We start from the raw sequence: 21515 nt of genomic DNA on the forward strand, positions 1-21515 counted from the left end.
ACCCGCCAACTTCCAACTCTCCCCTAACCAGCGATCCTACAAAACGCACACTCATGCTCACGCTGGCTCGCACGCTTCACAATTTGCCGCACTTGTAGTGCAGATGGCCACCTGGCACGCGCACGCGCAACAAGCACACGCCACCACATTCATGATTGGTTCGCTGAGAAGAAAGTCAAGTTTGCTGCACAAAAATTCAGATGTGTGGCAGGTCTGTGCAGACACTGAGCGTACATCGAGAAGAAAACAACCCAAAATCTGCAAGCGTGAATGAAATTCGCGAGACGTGTTCAAACGAGAAAACCCACACGGAAGACGCGCCAGGTTGGGAGTCTGTCGCCAGGCAGCGTGCCACCAAGCCTAGCGTAGTAATCGTATCAATCTTTCCTTAGATCTGTACATGATTGCCGCAAAGACGATCAGTCCAGAGTTGATGATGGGTACAAGTTATTATTATTTTAAAAAAATGCAAACACCACACGCGCGTTCTTTAGGCTGCATACAGTGACATTACCGAGACCATTAAAACAATAATGACTTCGGTACGGCTCCTATTTACGCCTCAGACAAACGTGAGCTTGGCAGAGCAAAAGTGTTATGCACCCATTTTTTGGGCGTGGGCGAAAACAGCGTTGCACTTGCAGACACTTGAAAATCGTGCCACTTCGCGTTGTTCGCTGTCGACTCGCCCAGTCAAATCGTGAATCCCATAGCCCTAACCCTAACCTTGACTTTATTCTTATGTTCAAGAAAAGAAAAGTGGGCTCATTTTGACCTTTGAAAAAGATGAGCCGAATCCGAATTAACCCGTTGAAGCCAAGCTTTCAATGGTGTGACTCTGACCCGATTCGACAACCGTGTGATGATCGCGTGTCGCGTGTCGATTCCACCAGCCTATTAGTTACTCCTCAGTTCGCGCGGGAATGAGGTAGGCTGCACATCTGATTCCTTTTCTTAGTCTTTCTGTAACACTCAATACGAAGATGGCGATCTTTTGAAAGAAGTTACAGTGACACACGAGTGGTTCTGTCAAACAAGTCATGATTGAAATACGCTGGTTCATGACAACGCGATAGTTGGACGGTCTGCTTCGCAAAGCAAGATTCGGGAGAGAGGTATCGACGTCATTCGGGCTACGCACCAAAAGCAGCGCCTTTGGCCTGGGCTGCAGTATCGTCGGCGTTTTGACCACCATCTTCATCCGCTGGCCAATCGTCTTCCCTCAGAAAGGCGCAAATGACAGTTCTGCCGCCAAATTGTCGACCAGCAATCGCTCTGAGCGCCTGTGCACAATGTTCCGTTTCGCCGTACCTCACATAGACCCTTCCTACACCTTCTCTCTCCGCCGACGTGGCCTTTTCACCATCCACCGTAGTAGCGCCCTCGTCTTGACTGCGTTTCCACTGATGCGCAGCAGCTCCTTTGCTCTCCTTGGCCGGTCTGGGAATACGCACGTCGGAAACGGCGCCATACTTGTTGCATTCGTCGCGAATATCTTCGACGATGTCGGCGTATTCTTCGTCGTCCTGCAGTTCTTCTGGTGTCACCATATTGAGCATCACCATGCAGGTGGTAGGTTCGCCTGCATCGCCTCCGTCGCCGGCGAACTTTTGCACGGAACTGGGAACCGCCGCGCCCCCCAAAGCGCCCATGTTAGCCCCCGTAGCAGCGAGCGCTTGCGCCTTCTTCTCGCTTCCTACACTTGCACGTTGCACAACCAGATTGCGATCACCGAGCTCCATGCCATTCAGACCCTGACACGCCAAGTCCGTTAGGGCAGGATCGACATACTCGCAAAAAGCGAAGCCTTTTGATGCACCCGTACCGGTATCCTTGACCAAATTGAAAGCACGAAGCTCTCCAAAGGCTTGCAAGAGCTCGATCACCTGATCGTCGTTGAGATAGGTCGGCAAACCGCCGACAAAGATTTTGTGCGGCGAGTCGGGTACGTTTGTACTGATAACACCTGGTACATGGATGTTGGAGGGAGGACGGATGTCGGGACCGGTGTAATCTTTGGGCCGTCGGATCTTGAGCGATTGGGCCTGAAACACAATGCCATCAAACGACATGGCATTGGTAGCTTCTTCCGGATGGCGAAACTCAACGAAAGCATAGCCCTTGTCGACATTGACCTGAGCCGACACGGCCGGCTCACCGGGTTCAGTGCCAAGCTTGAGTTTGAGCATCTGCTCGTTGAAGAAGGCGACAATGTTCTGCTCGTTGGCTTGATGGGTGATGTTGCCGACGTACAGCCGACGTGCTTGGCGGTTCGCATTCTGAGCAGCGAGCTCTGCTGGAGAAGGCACCTGTTGCTGCGAAGGTGGGTGAGACCCATTGTTGGGACCATACCCACCATGCGCTGGATACGGCTGGCCGTGGCCTTGTTGGGGCGGGTAGTGTTGCTGCTGGTGCATGGCAGAGTGCGGATGCGGGTGCGGCTGATCTCCATGCTGGTAATGCGGATCGTGCTGCGGCGGATACGGCTGTCTATGTTGTGAGTGAGGCCCACCGCGGTGAGGATGGATGGGCTGACCGCCCATGCGAATCGGCGGCAGAGGCAATCCTACCCCCGGCGGAACACCGGGACCGTTGACGCCAAGATTTACAGGTGGCATTCCAACGAGTCTGGTCTGACCGGGAATGCCAAACAATCCCGTAGCTTTGGCGGCTAGAGCGCTGGTACCTTCGAAACCGGGAGCAGGGATATCCCACTTGGAATCAGGCCTTGCGCGCTCGCTAATGGGGATGGTTCCTTCCGGCGTCGGACTGCGACGCACCGAAGGACTGCTGTCACGGCCTTCGGCACTCCTCCAGTCGCCGCCACGACTGCGGCCACCTCTATCGTGGTAAGAGTCCTCATCGTCGTACCTTGAGCGCTCCCTACGACCGGCATAGCGATTTTCGCCTCGGTCACGATGATCTCGTCGGAAAGAGTAATTGCTTCGGTCGTCGCGGCTATCCCGCAGATCGCGGCTGGCTCTACTCCCTCCTCCGCTGTAGTAGTCGTCGTCTCTGCGTCTGCGACGTTGGTTCTCATCGTCATCCCTGTCGCGTCTGTCCCGGTCGTCACGCTGCGACTTGCGTGGGTAACGATCTTGGTCGTCGCGGTCGTCGGTGTCCCTTCTTTTACGCAAGCTCGATGAAGTGCTTCGATCGTCTTCGAATGTTTCCCTACCGGACCTTCGGTCTTTGCGATCTCGCTCACGATCCCTGTCGCGATCTCGGCCCGAAGAGCTGTTGTCGCGTTGCTTGCTGGCTCTGTTGCGGACCTCGTGTTCGATGCCAGCCAAAAAGTCGTCGGCGGAATCGACCATGTTTGACCGTAAGCGTCACTCGCTTTGTTTGGAGCTGCAACTGCTGATGCTGACGCTGTGTGGATGGTGGCGTGCGGAAGCGTCAAGGTGAATTGTGAAGGAACAAAGGATTTAAGATTCACGATTCGTGATTCACAAATTTGTGAAATAATCACGAATGTGTCAGTTGACCACTGAATTGCGAAAACGAAGCCACAGATTCACGAGAGATTCCTGAGGTTTGCCGCCCGGCTTCTGTCCGAATCCCGGTTCTCGAAAAAGTGAAGCGTCAGAAAGGGTCCCCTGCTCCGCATCTGCGGAAACTAGATGGAATGTGAGAAGAAACGTCACGTCCATCACTCAGTTCATCTTTGCCATCTGGCTTTCTACCCAAAAGGACAGTTCAGTCGGTACTTTGGCCAGCTTCGCGCGTCATGTCAGCAACAGGAGTACAATGGACGGAGCATCGGACGCCCGAAGGACGTCCATACTGGTACCATAGTGTTGAACGGCGATCGGTGTGGGAAAAGCCTTCTGAGCTCAAGACGCCGCGCGAACGCGCGCTCGAAGCGACGCCGTGGAAGGAGTACAAGTCTGGCGACCGATCATACTACGTCCACAGCGTCACCAAGCAGTCTACTTGGACGCTACCTGCCGAGCTCAAGCAGATTCTCGATCAGTACCCTAACGATGGTTTCGCTGCTGCCCCTCCTTTGGCCAGCTCGGCAGTTGCGTCTCCTCATGTCGGTGGCAACACGCAGTCGCCTGCCTTTGCCAGGTCTCCCGTTCCATCGCAAAGCCCCTTTCCAGCGATGGGTCAGTCGTCACCGAATCACCACGGACCTGCAGCTTCGTCCACAAGGGGTGCTGGGTTCAACTCACCCAACCAGTTGCACCGCCCGGGCGCTGAACCAGCTTCTGGGTCCAACACGCCTATCCCAAACCCTCACACCGCCAGTCGTGCCGCACAATCAACGCACGCAACCACATCCGGCTCGACCGAAGTCAACTTTAAAGGAGACAAAGAAGCCGCCGAAACCGCCTTCATCCAGCTGCTCCGCGACACGCACGTCGATGTGGATTGGACGTGGGAAACGACTATGCGAACTATCATCACCAACCCTCTCTACAAAGCGTTGAAAACGATTGCTGAACGCAAAGCGGCTTTCAACAAGCATATCGAAGCGCTACGCCGACAACGTGCTACTGAAGCAGCGACGAGAATGGAGGTGCTCAAACCAGCATTCCGAAAGCTACTGGATGAGGACGCTCGTATCAAGAGCTATTCGAGTTTTGCCACAGCTCAAAAGTATCTTTCTGCAACGTCGGTGTGGAAGCAGGCGCAGAGCGAGCAGGAAGCACGCGAGGCATTCGAAGCTGTCATGAGGGAAAAACAGCAAGCTGAGCGAGAGCAAGAGGACAAAGTTAAGGCGAGAAACCGAGAGATGCTCATGGCGCTGCTCAAGACGTTCGAAGCCGACGTCTTTACTCGATGGAGGGACGCACATCGAACGATTGTCGAGTCGCAAGAATACACCTCTGATGCTCTTCTGCCTCGGATGGATGTAAGCGAGATGCTGTCGGTGTTTGAAGAGCTCATTCGCGGGATCGAGAAGGAGGCCGATGCCGCACAGCGTGCCGAGGTGGAAGCCAAGAGGCGTAAGGAACGGCAGAATAGGGATGCGTTCAAATCGTTGCTTCGAAAGCTAGCTGATGAGGGCAAAATAGCAGCGCGTTCGACGTGGGGCGAGATCTTTCCGCTGATTCGGGATGATGTTAGCTTGCTTCGTGTAGCAGGCCAAGCTGGAAGTACGCCGTTGGAGTTGTTCTACGATTTTGTCGATTCGCTCGACCAAGAATTGGAACGCCAAACCGCCGACGCTCTCCAGCACATCTCCAAGACGGGGCACACTGTTACACCCACTACGACTTGGTCGGAATTCCTGGAATGGACGACGGGTGTCAATGTGCCCGTTGCAACGCTCGAACAGATTCATCGTGAACTAGTGTCCTACCTTGAAGCAGAGCAGGAGCGCGCCACGGTGGAAGCGCGCAAGAAGCTCGAGCGAAAATTCCGGCATCAGATCGAAGACCTGCGCTATGCGTTCAAGAAGGTGGACCCCCCGCTGCGTCTGCAAGCGGACTGGGACGAGGTCAAGCAGAAAATGCACGATACGCACGAGTGGAAGCAAGCAGAGAAGCAAGATGAGCGTGTTCCCAAGTGGGCTTGGGAGAAATTTGTGCGTCGTCAGAAGCAGAAGCTGCTCGACAGCGCCGAAAGTGTCGATGCCAAGAAGAGAAAAGACGCTCCAGACACTCCAAATCACGACAAGCTCACCTTCGAAGAAACTCTCACCAAAAGGCTCAGGAGAGACGCCGATGAGGACCATTCCGAACCGGAGGAGGGCGAAGTGTAATCATGACTCCGTCGCCCACAACCATCGGCCAGGCGAATTTCCATCTCGTGCACCTCACTCTGTGACTGTCCCCCGTCTTCTCACACGTCTGGCCTTTCGAGCCATGAAACCCAGCACACCTGGCTTGAACACTCGTTCAACCTTTCGCACGTCAGTAAACGGGTAATACAAATTATCGGTAGAAAAGGTCAAGCCCTGCTACCACATCTGCGCAAGGTATGTGTGTGAGCTTCTTCCTAGGATACGAATCATCCGCATTTTCTAATTGCAGCATCCTCTCACGCCATCGGAATGCCTGCCGGGTTGTTCGCCGAGAAGATAAACAGATTGTTGGTCGCTGCGATGGCGATGGTGTTCTCTCTTGGATGGTAGCTGGCGTGAAGGATCTTCTTGTTGAAATCTGGATTGTCCAAGTTGATCTGCCCCGGAGCGCCCAATGTGCTATTGCCGCCCTTGTTGCCCTTCTTGCCTGCGCCTGCCATCCTCTTGGCCTTGAATGCCGACTTATCCGCCTGAAGCACCACATCCGAACTGTCGTCCTTGTCGAAAATGTGAAAGTAGTTGTTGTAGCTTCCCGTCAGCACTTTCTTGCCATCGGGACCCCAGAGCGCTTCGAATTTATCAAAGATGCAGTCGTTCTCGTAAAGGTCGCAAAGCTTGGAGCGAAGGTGGTCGTGAATCGGGATCGTCTTGACTGGCTTGTTCTCCATGTTGACGTCCCAGATCTTCAGTGTGAGATAGTCTCGCGATAGAATGTATCGACCATCTCGCGAGAACTTGACGTCGGATATGCTGCTGATGATCTCGCTGAAGAAGGATTTGGTGGAAGGATCTTCTTCCTCCTCGAACTGCTTGGCGTGTGCATCGCACAGCGCAGAGTCTCGCATATCAGCCAGCTTGATCGTACCCTTTGAGCTTGAGTAAACAAACTGGTTACAATGAATCGGATGGAACTCGGCAGCGGTGATGACTTCAGTGAGCTCTTCCATATTGACGGGCTTGATGTCGACGATGTTGAAGCTCTGGTCGCTGATGTTGAGGTTCCAGAGGTTGATACGAAGGTCGTCTGCGCTGATGTACGTCTCGCCATCCGAGTTGACCGAGATCGAGTTAATGTGATAGGCATGCGCGTTTGCATAGATCTTACGTGGTACGGCGGCGATAATGGTGTCGACCGGTGTGAGGCGCGGCAGACGGAGTCCAGCACCACTTCCAGGCACAGGTGTCGGCACTGGGAGCAAGGATGGGTGCACGTCTGGATCACGTGTCTGTCCGTAGCCCATGTCGTTGTGGTTGTTTTCGGCTACCAGCTTGAGTGTCTTTTCAAACACTTTCCAGAGCTTGATCGTCTTGTCTGTTGTGGGTTGTGGATTCAGGAGGAAAAAAGACGATCAACAACACGGAGAATCAGCTGGCTGCATACAATCAGAGCAGAAGAATTGTGAGTACGCACCGTTTGTACTGAGCAGGAAGTGAGCTGCATTCTGTCTTCTGCACCACTTGATCTTGTTGATCTTTTCCTCGATTTCGAGTGACTTTAGGTAGTCGAACTCGGGCTCGTGCGACTGGAACTCGGTATGAAACTTGTACTCGCAGCCCTTCTTCTGTTACATGGTGAAATGAGGAGCCAAGGAATCGATATCAGCGTGCTATTCGATGACAAGTAGACTCGATTGAAATTTGGCTGGGCAGCTACTCACAGAGTCATTGCGCTCGAAGAGGACAACACGACCACCTTTGTCACCTGTAGCGAGGTAGTCGCCGGTATGATCGAATTCAACCGTTGAGATGATGTCGGCTGTTTCAGATGAGGTCGATAAATTGGAAACAAGTTTGTAGGGCGTGAGGAATGATGGTCAGAGGAATGTTCGTATCAGGAACAGCGTCGAAGCAGTGCACGCGTGCTCAGACTCGGTCTTGATACGACCAGAGCAAGATACTGTGGCACGCATGAGAGGCAGCACGAGGGCCTTGTTTCAAGCGGCAGAGAATCGCACTATAATGCGCGTACGTGCATTCGCCCGTGGATAACAGTCGCGTCGATGCTGTTTAGCGTGGCTCGTTCAATAGAGCATAGACAACTTACCCTCAGTGATTTCCTCGACTTCACCCTTGTCACCGAAACATTGGGCAAAACGCCACCCTCCAGAAGGATCTCCTTCTTTCTCCATTATGCCAGTATTTGGTGTTTACGCGATATTGTTGTTTGGCCTTGATGCTTAAACCAGTGCGCGAGGCGGAGTGGAATCGAGCTAGACAGGGAAATGACTCTTTCCGCGGTTGAACGAGCAGCTAGTCGAAAGGCTCGTGGAAGAAGTGCTGCAGTGCCTGGGCAGTCGGCGCTGACTACGTACTGCCAATTTGAGTCTAAGAAGTGGGTGGAAGGAGCGACGGATCGAGTGATGGTCGTGTGCAAAGTTGCTGCAAGCCAGAGATGAGCCACGATGGAGCAAAACAGCAAGCCAGAGCTGAGCGAATAAGCGCGCGGCGCAACTCAAAAGGGAGCGATAGATCTGTCGCACGACGTGTGTTTCGGCGGTCGATGCAGGTCTTGAACGCCGCTGATCGGTGGTGCGTAGGACGCGTTTCCGGTGTTGTGGTGCGAGTCAGGTCGAGTATCGAATCCTCTGCCAGACGTTCGGTCGGCTGTGTCGCTCTGCCTGCTCAAAGTTGTTCTGCAGGGAGGCAAGAGAGGCGCTTTGAGCTGGTTGGCAATCGTTTGGTTGCTGCGATTGATGCGATGAGGCGGAAAAGATAGATTGGTTGGCGGTGATGGGAAAGGAGATGATGTTTTAGCTCGGTTGGTGGAGGACGATTAATTGATTGGCTGCGGTCGGGTTTTGTGCCTGGTCGATTTGTACAGTACGTCGTGAGTGTGAGGTTGTAAGTCTTGAGGAATGCCAGCCAGCCTGGACTTGACTAGGGACTGGGCTCGTGCATTTTTTTTTCCTTTTTTTCTGCTGTTACCGAGCTGCACCAACTCACGGCTGACAGTCACGAGTGGTGAGTCGTGAGTTGCAGTTTCAGACCCGTCATTCTCCAGGTGGTGATGGTCGCGATTTCAGCGCTGATTTTTTTGTCCTAACTTAGTTGATACCTGATGTCGCCTTCTGTTGTGGCAATTGAATCATTTTCACAGCATTTCCCCTCTCTTTAACTTATTTCAAAATTTCGTGTTTTTCCAACTCGGAGCTCCGCTCTTGAAAACCAGGCAAACGCGCTACAACATGCAGAGCATCAACCACCTTGGTACAGTCGTGAGTATGCGCCGCAGGTTCTGTGCAAAAGACCTTTCAGCTCTGCACAACATACGTTGCTGTCTTGTTCCCAGTGAATTCAAGTGAAGTGATGGTCAATGTATGCATATAATCCTAGTGTGAAGCGTTGTCACGTTGATGGATCTTGATGGCTCAACCCAAATGCGCACGGTTCATGTATGTCTGGTTATCCTCTGCTCGTACGACCCATCACTCGTGACTCAACGCTGTCCCTGCGGTAAGTGTTGATTGAATACAGATTGGGGTTTTTTCACACACAAGGAAAGGGAATTCCAGCCACAAATGGGGTAGAATAATACCATTAGATTTGGTACAGTTCTGACGCACGAGCCAAGCCTTTCTGGCACATGAATCGGGCTGGATCGGTGTTCAACTACCGATTCGCTAGCCCAAGTGTGTTTGACTATTTACGCGTGCAGCAATCACAAATAACTTAGCTAGCTGTACCGCAGACACGAGAAGAAACTGCTACAGAGCTCAAATCAAGGATACAGCCCCAGCGAGCAATGCGGGCACCAGTGCGAATCCAAGCATCGGGATCGAGGTTGCCATCACGCCGTTGCTGCCGGAACGAGGGGTCGCAGAAGCGCTTGAAGCTGGTGCTGGTGTCGACGTGGAATTAGCGGTCGAGGTTGCATTGGCACCTGCACCTGCAGCCACGAGCGAGTCGGTGCAAGTGATGTTTGATCCAACGCTCGCATCATCGGTGAAAACCACATCCGAGCACTGGTACAGACGTCCATGGTTGTTGTTGATGTACTCGACCATAATGGTGGCAAATTGTCCATCTTCCGCCTTAACTCCCTCTACGCCGGTGGCATTGGCGTGGAAGCAGAACTTGCCGCGTCCTGTGATGGAAACATCGTTCCTCAGGGGTGGGATGGGGACACCACTAGTGGTGTTAAGAAAAGATTGGGCCGAGGTGGGGACGTCGTACGAGATGTAGATGTTGACGGTGGCGGAATCGTGGTGCGAATCGATGGCGACCGGTCCGTTCTTGTAGTACCAGGGCTGACGTGGAGTGAGAGGGTTAGGAAATCCACCGCAGAAATTGTCATTTTCGATATCCTCGTTGAATCCGCGGGTGAGCGGGTAGTCGAGCGTAAAGTGTGCGGCTGCTGTCGAGGCGAGTGTGAGCAGCGCTACTACAGTCGAGGCGGACGAGTATTTCATTGTGGGGGTATTGTCAGAGGGAGTGCAGTGAGGATACTGTCAGAGGGCGCGCAGGAGAAACCTCGATGAATGCTGTCGACGGGATAGGTCAGATGGCGATTCGGATGAGACAGAAACAGAGGCGCTACGATCAATCGGATATGCGTCTTATATCAACTCTTTGAGTAAATGAAGGTAAGCGTCCGTTCCTCAGCAAGTGAGCGGAACAAGGCTCGCCAGCCCCGCGCGAGCCGCCACAAAAGGCAATCTGAGACCCCTTGCGAGAAGAGGCGGAAGGCTCCGAGCCGGCTTCTTCCCTTTCTTATTCCGGAATGCGGAGCTAGGAAGGGCGTAGGATGGTGCAGCAAAGGGATTCATCGATTCAAGATTTGTGATTGCCCGCGCGCTAACGCAGAGTCTAGGCGCAAACACTGTAAATATTAATAAGTATGAGTTGTTCACCAATCTAAACAAGGAAAAAGGCTCCGAGCTCCGTTCACAACTCACTTGGGTAGGTATCATAGCGAACCCACTTGCATCCCTCCATATGAATCTCGTATCGCTAGCAACGCATCTCGTCGGAGTGTCTTTGTCCACGACGCCGATGAAGCCACTGCCCCCACACTGAGAGAAAGAGGATGATCTCAAACAACTTTGGTGGCATAGACGTGTACACCAAACTCCCAAGTTCAACATGCAAGATTTTAACCCACGTGGGACACAACTTGCGCAGCGTTCACATTTCCACACGTTGCCCATCGGGGAAAATCACGATTCACGTAACACAAACACAAATCACGAATCACAAAATAGTGAGTAATCGTAAATGATTTGCTTGTTAGACCGATCTTTACCACAAAGACATCCGAATTACATGTTACATGACAACGTCGTCAAAACTGCAGTCACCAGTGTGGAGGCTTCGGTCAGAGTGCAGCACAAGGTGATGATGTCACTACCGATGTGCGTTGCGATGTGCAGGGCTTTGCACGAAAAGTGGCAGTCTATAGCTACTGATCTTCGAGATGGCATCGCTTGAGGGAGAGACCCTGAGAGACTGTAAGCGAGAGCACCCACACCGGATTAGTAATCGTGAATGTCAAACCGAGCCAGCTTGGCTGTGCTCTCAGCAGCCTGGAAGTGGCCAAGTCATTCGTGATTGGATGATCAGTGTGTATGGGCAAGTATTGCATAGAAGCGCCTCAGGCCAAAGACGGAACACTTCCGAGTGAGGTGTTGCCTAATAGACGTCTCGTGGAGAACGCTTGTCTGTAACTATCGTTGCTACCACAACCATCCAACGTGACGCCCAGACCATTCATATACGATGTCGCTCTCTCGAACCACCTTTGCCGCTCTTCGCATCGCCGCATCGCCTTGCGCCGTCGCCGCTGCTGCTGGTGGTGGTCGCCGAACGCTCACCACCTCTGTGGTAAGTCATGATGATGGTCCGACTCTACCTTCCGATCCATCACGCTGACCTGTGATTGCTCTTACGCTTTCACCAACCCTCTCTCGATTTGTGCTTCGCGTCGTCGATCGCAGGTTCGTCGCACAGACGACCCTCGCGTACTCGACAAGGAAACTCACTCGGGTGCCTCGGTCAAGGCTGACAAGCACTCGAAAGACCCCAACACGTTGCAGCGCGAAACTGCCAACTCTGTCAACAACCAGGAAAGCGCCTTCTCCGGGAGCAGCAAGCCCACCGCTAGCCCTAACGACACGCCCACCCTTTCAGAGGATGCTGTTCACGGCGAAAAACACAACAAGTCTCCGGAGCAACTGCAGAAGGAAACCGCGCAAAAGATCAGAGGTAACTGAAAGCGTCACCGCATATCTGCAGCTGTTGCGCCCGCTGCGCCGATTTGTTTTCGGCAGCGACAATAGCAGAGTCGTTGTTTCCGTCTCAGTATAGCAACTCAGCACTGCAATCAATGCCAGATTCGTTTTGCTTTGCAAATCTCAGCTCGGCAAGAGGGCATCGAGACAAACAGAGCGAGAGATGGTGCTGAAGCGCATGCACGTAAGATTGGCTTGGAGCTTTTTTGAGCCTGTACACAAGTACGTCCTGGAGCTGCAATGCAGGGGTTAGGCCTAGTGCGTCACGGATGCTGACGTGCTAAGTCGTGTTGGACAGCAGGGCGTTGAGATCGTACTCGAGGTCTGCGAAAGGTGCCAGGGGTGCACCTGGATCTGAATGGTGCATTATTGGTATACCGTTGAACGCCATAGCGGCTGTTGCTGGGTTGATATCGCCGCCCGTGGCGATATTGGCGAACACGGACGGTTTGGGCTGCGCTGACAGGCCGAGCTGACGCATCGACAGCGGTGCTGCTGCGGTGTCTTTGAGTCCAACAGCATGAGTTGGCGGTCTTGCACTTGCTGCTACTGAAGGCAGACCAGAGAACACTTGAGGAAAGCCGGAATGCGGATATCGTGTTGCATCCAGCATGACGGGCTGAGGTTGAGGTTGAGGTTGAGGCTGAGGCTGAGGCTGAGGCTGAGGCTGAAATGTAGGCTGGTCCACACTGCTCGCCATGACGACGGGACGTTGTGGCTGCTGCTGCAATGGTGGCGCGAAGCGTTGTTGCTGCTGCGCGTCGAAAGAGTGCCACTCATCCAGAGGGCTGGCAGATGACGCTGGAAATGGCGAGACCGAGGCGAGACCAGAAGCGTGCATAAACACTTTTTGCGGACTGGGGGCTTGCAATACGGCTGGTTCGGCACCCAATACCGAAGGATGACGCACATGCAGGTTGGTCGGATGGGTGGATGGTGTGGGAGCGCTCGATGCTGGACTGTGCTGCACCATAGGGTGAGGAGATGCTTGCGAGAACGGCAGAATGCCAGCAAGTGTCGCACTGCTGGTCGGCGTGAGCGGGGAAGGCGCACTGGGTACGGCGGCAAGAGCAGGGTACGAGACGCGTCGCATCGAGCGAACCTTCTGTAGCTGCATCTGTCGGGTATCGTGTGGCTGCGTGGCTACAGGTGTGGCGCCTATCCTGTTGCGATCCGCGTCTGGATTGGGGGGGTCCTTGCGCTTGCGTCGGACGTGAGCCTGGTTGGCAAGTGCGCTGGCCGACGATGCGCCGTCCTGCTGAAGTTGCGCGGACAGTGATTGCGCCTGCGTCTGTATGGATGCAAGCGAAGCAGGCACGAGCGGCTTTGGAGGCTGCAGACCGTGCAACTGCGCGAGCCGCAGCTGCGCATCGTTCTGAGCCTTTTGCAGGCGTGTGACACGCTTGGCAAGCGCTTGCTTCTCTTGCGCCGTCAGTTGGTCGATCTCTTTGGGAGCCAAGTTCATCATGTCCATGCACTGCTGGATGACAACACGGCTCGCGGGTCGTGTCAGACCAAGCATCTGACTTGCCTCGAGATCGAGTTGCGGGATTGTCGACAACGAAGCTCTTCGCTGTTGTTGCTGTTGTTGCTGTTGCTGTTGTAGAACGTGCAGGCTCGGAGGCGATGTGCGTGTAGATGCGCCAGCTTGCAAAGGCGCCGAGGCGTTTGAGGCATGATTTGGCTGGTTCAAACAGTCTTGCCGTGTCGGTGAAGTTCTTGTAGCGACTGATGTGTTTTGGACGGTTGCCGAAAAAGGACTTTGGGTGTGAGGTGCGGCCGTGGTGAAAGCTGATGGCACGTTGTGAACGGCTGAAGTGGAGGAGGCTGGAGTTTTGGCCTCTGCTAGACCAGGAGGTCTTTGGATCGAGTAGGCGTAAGCATCTGCGGAAAGGCTGGTCGAGGCAGCTGTGTCGAGTTGTCGTGTTCTGGACGAAAACACTTCCCAAAAGACGAGCCACCATTCGAAGAGCAAACTCTGAGGTGCATCGATGGGGACTTGACGTTGCGGATCCAGGCCTGCTTCGTAGCCGAGAGCCTGCGCCGCCTGGTCGTAGCCGCGTTTGCGCAGATAGTCGCAGACGTAGATGTGCAGCATGTGATCGCCTTCCCAGGGCGATGGGGTCACTTCTGAGGCTGTTGGCTGTGAAGCACCGCCGTCACGCGGAGGCTGATGGGGCAGATTCATGATGTCAGCAGCTGTCGCGACACGGGGAATCGCCAGTAGCGCTCCTACCGCTCAAGCCAGGGATGGAATGGATCGGGGTAAATCGCTCATACGGGCTGGATCGAGCAAGGTAGGCTGCCAAATCCGAGGATCGCGGAGCGAAGCGAGATGAAGCCCAGAAGGGTGATTGTGTTATCGGTTTGCAGCTTGTTGAGAAGAAGGTGTGCTTTCGGGAGAATTCGAGTAGGTGAGCGCCAGTTGTTCGAATCGGTATAGCTTGCAGTGGAAAGGGTGTGAGGTCGGGCGGGTTGATGTGGTAGCATTCACGATTCGTGCTCGTGCTTGCTGTGGTTGGACGCGATTCGGTAGCGGGTCTAGTGGAAGCCAAGGAAAGGCTCACTTCACAGGGACGTGCTGAACTCAAGCATGTCCTCGTTTGCCGACGTAAGGCATGACAGATAGGGGAGCCAGTCACGGAGTGATGGGGTCGATGGACATGGACATGTGGATCGAGACATGACAAGCATCCAAGCGTAAAGCACAAACTGCAAACAAGTAGGCGGCGGCGGAGAACAAGGAGGAGAATGAACACGGAACAGTCGAGTTAATGTTTGTGCTGCATGTAGCCGCTAACTGCAAGTATGCAGCTGCGCAGGAGGACATGGGGGAACTACTTGGCTCAAGGCCTCGAACCCACGAAGCTTGTTGTGCCAAAATTGCTGTCTGCTGTCTGCTGTCTGCTGTTGCTGTTGCTGCTGCTGCTGTTGCTATTCGATTTGCTGTTCGCCCACGTAATGGCAACAGAGATGCACGGCAAAGCAATGGTGAGTGGGCAGTTGGACAAGCATTCACGATTCACGATTCGTACGGGCACGACAGGCACGACAGGCAGGCTAGGGTTGTAGATCGCGTGGCGTAGAGGCGCACAAAAGGGAAGAGGCGGTGCGACTAACGTTAACTTAGACTGAATTTGTGATTCTGGATTGCCAAACTTTAAAAGACCAAGAGCACGAGGGATAGAACGAATCATCAACGTCCACAGGTTGCCGGTTGTCTGGTTGTTGGGCGAGAGATTCAACTCAAGGCTCAGTCCACAAGCTCAGCTCCGTGCCTCGACGCCGTCTCTGTGCAAACAAAAGAGAAAAAGCCGCGAGTGTGTCGATAGTCAGCTAGCCTTTATTTATTATAAATTAATTTATCATAGTAGAACAATCACGAAATCATCGTGAAACGTGAAACGTGAATCGTGAATCGTGACTCGTGAATCGTGAATCGTGAATCGTGAATCGTGAATCGTGAATCGTGAATCGTGAATCGTGAATCGTGAATCGTGAATCGTGAATCGTGAATCGTGAATCGTGAATCGTGAATCGTGAATCGTGAATCGTGAATCGTGAATCGTGAATTACGATCGAAATTCTATTTCTAAATCTGGTCTAACAAGCACCAAGCCTCAAGCGTGCAATAGCAAACGCTAAGTTACGGAGAAAGAAAGAAAACTCCAGCAGAAGTGAGTGGCATTAGACCAGAGACGTTGATCTATGTTCTCATCGACAGTCATCAACCAAGAGTGATGGCTGCTCTTCAAGCTCGCCTTGTTGACGTTTGCATGGAATCAGATCGAGTGTCTAAGGCGCTAGAGACCAGTTGAGATCTCTGTCCGTTATATGCGGCCGGTTCAAGCTGAAACAAGAGGCACAGCGGATAAAGGCACCCGAACTTATCATCTTTTACCGAACTCGTGACTGCGTACGAGGCGAACATTCACGATTGTTTGAGACTCACATTGCACACTCACCACTCACCACTCGTCTCTGCATGAGCTGCAAAATTTTCGTTTGCTCGTTCGTTTTTGGCTTTTCGATTTTCGGTGAGAGCAACCCTCAACCGCCAAAGACGTTGAATTGTAAAATCTACTCCACGGTTCGTGTGCCTGGTCTACTCGACGTGAAAATCAGAATCAGAATCGCATCAAATCACATGGGCTCGCTTGTTGATCCCGCTCAGTGACGGACCCGTGGGAAGCTCGATCTCGCCATCCCGCCCGAAAACATGGTTCCGATCGTCGCACGCCGCACGTCACACGTCACATCATCTCCACAGTCTGTGAGTCTCATAATCGTAAATTGATCATCGGCTTCTAGGTCCCGTTCATCGTCACCTCGGAGTAGAGCCATCACCAAGATCAAAGCCAATACCACACCAGGCGCTGCTCCCACTACTGCATCTCCAGCAGACGATCGATCGCTGTCTCGACGTTTCCCTCGCATCCTTGCAACACCATCTGAATCACGCCAACGTCCATGCTCGGGAAAATTGACCGGAGTGTCTCCACGCTCGCCGAATTCTGTGCTGCCTGATCCGCTTGTACTGCATCCAGCAGCCGTTCTTGATCCACCAGTGATCGCTGGATCGCTTCCTCCGTCTGTGCCTTCTCCAACGCGTTCACTTCCCGACGCCCCGCTTGTAGTCCACCTTGTCCTTGGCCCGCTTCGCCTCCTCGTCGCGTTGGCGTCGCTGGCGTCGCGCCGCCACCAGCGTTGAATCCACGTCCGAAATCACGTTGCATCTGCATGCGTCGACGCGTCTGCTCCTCGGCTGCTGCTGTGTTGCGCATCGACCGCGATCCATCCGCCTCGTCCTCCTCCTCCTCCTCGTCCTCGTCGTAGTAGTGGTAGTCTGCTTCGCGTTGTCCACGCCCGCCGGCCGCCGATGTGGCCATCAGATTGCGTCTGCCTGCCGACTCGTCATCAAACATCGTGTCATCCATCGAGTGGTTTCGCTGTGCCATCAGTGGTCTCACCAGTCGAGGTGGAGCGTTTTGCGCTCCGGGATACGGATGGAAGCCATCCTGAAGCAATTCGCCCGTCGAAGGCGTTTGCGGCTCATCGTCCATCATCATCCTAGATCTGCGTCCTTCTTGCTGCCCTGGGTATCCTGCGTATCTTGTCTGAGCTCCGCCTCCCGACGTGTCAAGCGATCCAAACAGACCGCCGAAAAGTTTCGATCGCGACGTCGATGCCGCCATTCCACCAGACGCAACGCCACTCCCACCAGCGAGCTGCATCGGCGAGTTCGGCCGCTCGCTGGAAGCACCACTATCGTTGCTGCTCGGTGTGCGAATCCCCTCAATCCCCTCATTGATCAACCTGCCCAGTGCGCCCATCGGTCGGCTAAGACCGGTGCGTGCCGCTTCACCTGTCCGCATGAAAAACGCACGTGTGTCGTCGGCAAGCGAAGCGGCCATCGGTGTGAAAGGAAGAGCCTTGGCAGCCTCCTCGCCCGCCCCAGACGGTGCCGAGACGCTGGTAGCACTGACACTCCGCCGATGCTCCGCGGGTTCAAACAGCGACGGACCGCCCCTCGGTGGAGGTGTGGTGGGCGGAGCCAGTAGCCCCACTCCCGATGCACCCGTCCCTGCTCCTGCTCCTGTCGCGAACTCCGGTTCCACTTCCGCTTCCGCTTCCGGCAGCGACGAGACAGCTTCTTCGACGCGCTTCTCAAACTCCTCCTGCGTAATGTTGCTGAGCGAAGTGTAGTCCATCGTCTCAATGAACGCGATCGCTCCCATCAGGCTCGACAGGTAGTAGCCCGATTCGCTTGAAAGTCGATCCGGATTGCGGAAGCGGCTGATGTACTCGACATTCGAAATGAGATGGTCCGGATTCGCCTTGATCACCACAAAGATGAGCACCGGAATGAACGTGTCTGCGTTTTCCTGCGACGAGAGATGTCGGATCATGCCAAAAATCACCTTACAGCAGTTGAGGATGCAGATGAGCTTGTCGCGAGGCGCCTTGTAATGGTTAATTTTGAGCAACTCCTGGATGGAAAACTCGACAAAGCCACGAGAATGGTCGCCTACAGGAACGTCGAGATGTTCCTCGCTGAGCCAGCCGAACAGACTGATGCGCTGCTTCAACACCCTGTCGCGCTCCAGATCGTCGGTCTGTACCGCCCAGCGGCCCTCCTTTTGTACGGCGGGCGTAAAAGTGTACGGGTAGAGACGATTCATGACGAGCTTCTCCATGGCCTCCTTTGCGTTTTCAAATTCGGTCTCGCCGAGGTTCTTCCACACGTCGCACTCCCGCATGCGATCAGCGATAAAGTTGAGAAAGTCAAAGATGAGCTTGATCTGGTCCTGCGTGCGGTATGACTTTTTGGCGAAACCCTTGATGAAGCTGCGTACGTACTCGCCAACGGGCTGAGCGCTCCTGTGCTTCATCTGTTCCAGAAACCGATTAAAGTCGAAAGGAAGCTCTTCGCTCGCCTGTGTTGCCGGAGGAGGTCCCTTGCCAATGCGGATGCCGCCACGCGGCGTTCCGTTCCCTGCGTTCCCTGCGTTCCCTGCGTTCCCTGCGTTCCCTGCGTTTCCTGCCTTGTCCTCGGCGTCTGTTTCGCTCTCTGGTGCGCTTACTGCAGCTCGTGATAAGTCCGATCGGTCCTGTGCGTCTTTTGCAGGTACATCCTTGTCAGCTTCGTTCGGGTTTTGCACAACATTCGACCCAGCCTGTGCCTTGCTGCTTCCAACATTTGAACCATCGACTGGAGTGGAAATGCGCTCTGCCGTGTCCGTAGAAGACTGAAGCGCGGGAGAGTCTCTACCAAAAGCGTGCGCAACGGCGGCTACGCTGTCCGCGTCAGCCAGCGCTTCTCGACTCGGCCGTACAGCCTTTTGAGTTACGGGCGTGGATGGTGTGTCTGTCTGGTCTACGCTGTGCGCGCTCTTGCTGGCTGGTAGTTTTGTCGGAGGTTGCGGAGCGTCTTTGCTTGGTACGGTTGGTGGCGAGATGTTTCCCTCAGCTTGCGAGGTGGCTTCGAGTATCGTCGGTTGAGCCTTGGATTCCAACGCAGCTTCCGCTGGCTGGTCGAGCGAGTCGACACACTCCTCCACAGTCTGTGAAGCTGACGGTATGTGGGTGTTATCATCCTTCCGTTCGCCCTGATCGGCGGAAGTCAGAGCGTCGGATGTCGAGCAGGGCGTGGTCTGTGGGGCTGTCTCGGCAGCATCGACAGGCACTCGCACATCGCTTAGGTTAGTATCACTTGCTGTAGTACTGGGAAGCTCTTCATCGAGCGTGCTCGTGCATTGGTCAAGCTCGTTGCCCGCCAGGCTGGTGGGCTCCATGATTGCGTCGGTGGTGGCAATGGCAGCTTCTCCGTCATGTGATGCTTTGGTACCCAAACTTAGCTTGCCCACGTCATCGGCGACATCGTCAGAGACATCAACATCAAGCGCTCTGGATGTTTCTGGTGCTTTCTGCTCCTCTTTCCATTGGTCCGCGACCGTGTCGTTCGCAGAAGTTGCCTCGGCTGTCTTGTCATTTTCGTGGGCCGCCTTGATATTGGACACGGTCGATCCGGTCAGGTTGTCGGTTGCCTTGTCCAATATGGGCATAACAGGATCTTCACTTGACGACGCCATGATAGCCTGCGAATGATCTCTAGGTGCGAATGACGAGATGGTTGATAGGAGGTGAATTGCGCGATTCCAACGTGTAACACCTAAAAGACGTCGTGAGTCGTGAGTGTTGGTTTGAGCGCAGCTGACTTTTGATTTTGCGTGCGTGGGTGTGCGTTTCGATTATGCATGATCCACGCGCTGCGTTAGCTCTGCACCAAGAAAAGGTACATTCCACCTTCAAATCGCGCTGCCTTTCATGTTTGCTCCTAGTGAACACACACCTGATGCGAATCAGCTTCTCGCTTTAGCCATTTCAAGTCCTACCCCTTCTGAGTCGAGCGGGCTTGGTATCGCTGCATTCCTCTGATGCCTAATGTCTGCCGATCCCGCCCGATGCTCACAAGGCCAACTGGCGCAGTCATACATATCACATCCGACCACATCCACGCATGCTTCGTCGAGGCCAGCAGCGGCCCGAGATGAGCTCAGCACATCCGTATCGGTTCTTGCCGGCCTCTACTCGACCGGGGGAATGTCGATTCATCATGTCTATTCGTGAGGAGAGGTGGGTCGTCAAGATGATCAACAGCGCATGAGGCCTACACACAACAGGCACCTGAACCATAACCGTGGTCTGGTAGTGTCACCACATGACGCTTGAGATGGCTGTTATCGTCAGATTCACTCGAAACGCTGGACGAATCCTTGTTAGCGTTAGACTGGCAGCAAGGCGAAATAGTAACCCCAGCTGGATCCGCAACCACTCCAGCCTCGGAATTATGCGAGAGTTGGTCCACGTCAAGCAAGTGCGACGATCCGAGTGTGTCCCATGTGGAGAAGAAGTGACCAAAGATGCCGCCGAGGACGATGGCGATGATAATGTAGCCGTTGTAGGTCATGGAAATCAACATGACCAGGTACTATTGCAGCATGCAAATAGAAAAGGTAGAGTAGTGAATAGTCAGCGTTAGTGGTCTCGCATTCGTCTCTGAGAGCCAACGATCAAGCACTCACAGCACCAGTGAACTGGACACCATACAAAAGCGAACGCAGGAGCTGCTGCCACATTTTGGGTCGGAAGCGCATCGCGTCAATGGCGGCTTGTCGGCAGCTAGACTTGCTAGTGGGAATGCCGAAGAAGATGGAATCGAGCTGGTTCATCTTTTGGCTCAGCGTCAAACGGTGCTGCGATGGCTCTGCTTCAGCCAGTCGACTGGCCATCTCAGCCTTGAGGTGCTCGGTGCGGCGCCTCGTTTCCCTCCGCTCGATCAAAGCACGTTCGAGAATCCATCGGTCAAACTCGCGACTCCATCGTCGCACCGTCTCGATCAAGAATACCATCAAAAAGACACCGATGCAGGTGCCGGCGAATTGCGCTTCGGTCCTGACGTGCCATGACGAGGTGAGAATGCAGGTGTTGATAGTCTGCCAGTTGCCGAGCATTTGCATCGAACAGGCGGCAGACTCAGACCCGCCGCCCATGTCCATACCCGACATTCCATGCATACCAGAGTGGGAACTCATGATGTGGTGGTGGAGTGAGGCTGTCGCGCGTTTGGATACCGTCGGCGAGCTTGTGTTGAAGAGAAACACCTTTCTCGGGACTGGTGGATCAAGCAGGCGCAAGGTGGGCCAGATGATGAGGAGGGTATATGGATTGGCGTGGAACTCGTCGAGGCTCGTTCTATTATGTAGTGCACAGCAGAGGGGAGCTTGCAGCAGGTGTCGACAGTCTAGCTTCGGGCACTTTTGAAGAGTCAGCGAGCAGGTGATGGTGGGATAAGATTCGGATGGATTCGCTCTGCCCAACCCGATGATTTAAAAGTTCGAAGTCGTCACGTAGAAAGAGTCGGATGAGAGCACCAAGCGGACGGTTCGTGCCGTGGATGAGCTAGAAGTCAAAGAGGTGCGTGCTGAAATGAGTCGATTGATGCGGCTGTCAGTCCGGGTGGGGCAGGCTCG

The 21515-nt window shown here is 54.1% G+C and overlaps 8 protein-coding genes across 8 annotated transcripts; 2 read left to right on the forward strand and 6 right to left on the reverse strand.

Annotated features, from left to right (window-relative positions):
• Positions 1-1133: 1133 nt before the first annotated feature.
• Positions 1134-3317, reverse strand: UMAG_05363 (uncharacterized protein; the record flags this gene model as incomplete). Its single annotated transcript, XM_011393761.1, has 1 exon — positions 1134-3317. The coding sequence occupies one exon, from the start codon at positions 3315-3317 to the stop codon at positions 1134-1136; it is 2184 nt and encodes a 727-aa protein (XP_011392063.1).
• Positions 3318-3730: 413 nt separating this feature from the next.
• On the forward strand, positions 3731-5713 carry UMAG_05364 (uncharacterized protein; the record flags this gene model as incomplete). Its single annotated transcript, XM_011393762.1, has 1 exon — positions 3731-5713. One exon carries the CDS (start codon positions 3731-3733, stop codon positions 5711-5713), a length of 1983 nt encoding a protein of 660 aa, XP_011392064.1.
• Positions 5714-5991: 278 nt separating this feature from the next.
• Positions 5992-7884, reverse strand: UMAG_05365 (putative protein phosphatase 2A regulatory subunit CDC55; the record flags this gene model as incomplete). Its single annotated transcript, XM_011393763.1, has 4 exons — positions 5992-7067; positions 7167-7317; positions 7414-7511; positions 7800-7884. The coding sequence occupies 4 exons, from the start codon at positions 7882-7884 to the stop codon at positions 5992-5994; spliced, it is 1410 nt and encodes a 469-aa protein (XP_011392065.1).
• Positions 7885-9468: 1584 nt separating this feature from the next.
• Positions 9469-10164, reverse strand: UMAG_05366 (uncharacterized protein; the record flags this gene model as incomplete). The annotated part of the gene is made up of 1 exon (XM_011393764.1): positions 9469-10164. One exon carries the CDS (start codon positions 10162-10164, stop codon positions 9469-9471), a length of 696 nt encoding a protein of 231 aa, XP_011392066.1.
• A 1306-nt stretch (positions 10165-11470) lies between these two features.
• Positions 11471-11964, forward strand: UMAG_10208 (uncharacterized protein; the record flags this gene model as incomplete). Its single annotated transcript, XM_011393830.1, has 2 exons — positions 11471-11575; positions 11689-11964. The coding sequence occupies 2 exons, from the start codon at positions 11471-11473 to the stop codon at positions 11962-11964; spliced, it is 381 nt and encodes a 126-aa protein (XP_011392132.1).
• A 298-nt stretch (positions 11965-12262) lies between these two features.
• Positions 12263-14170, reverse strand: UMAG_05368 (uncharacterized protein; the record flags this gene model as incomplete). Its single annotated transcript, XM_011393765.1, has 1 exon — positions 12263-14170. The coding sequence occupies one exon, from the start codon at positions 14168-14170 to the stop codon at positions 12263-12265; it is 1908 nt and encodes a 635-aa protein (XP_011392067.1).
• Positions 14171-16367: 2197 nt separating this feature from the next.
• UMAG_10209 (guanine nucleotide exchange factor VPS9) lies at positions 16368-19574 on the reverse strand (the record flags this gene model as incomplete). The annotated part of the gene is made up of 1 exon (XM_011393831.1): positions 16368-19574. The coding sequence occupies one exon, from the start codon at positions 19572-19574 to the stop codon at positions 16368-16370; it is 3207 nt and encodes a 1068-aa protein (XP_011392133.1).
• Positions 19575-20152: 578 nt separating this feature from the next.
• UMAG_10210 (uncharacterized protein) lies at positions 20153-21077 on the reverse strand (the record flags this gene model as incomplete). The annotated part of the gene is made up of 2 exons (XM_011393832.1): positions 20153-20473; positions 20568-21077. 2 exons carry the CDS (start codon positions 21075-21077, stop codon positions 20153-20155), a joined length of 831 nt encoding a protein of 276 aa, XP_011392134.1.
• Positions 21078-21515: the final 438 nt, after the last annotated feature.

Source organism: Mycosarcoma maydis, chromosome 19 (genome assembly GCF_000328475.2).
Source record: "Mycosarcoma maydis chromosome 19, whole genome shotgun sequence".
Lineage (NCBI taxonomy): Eukaryota > Fungi > Basidiomycota > Ustilaginomycetes > Ustilaginales > Mycosarcoma > Mycosarcoma maydis.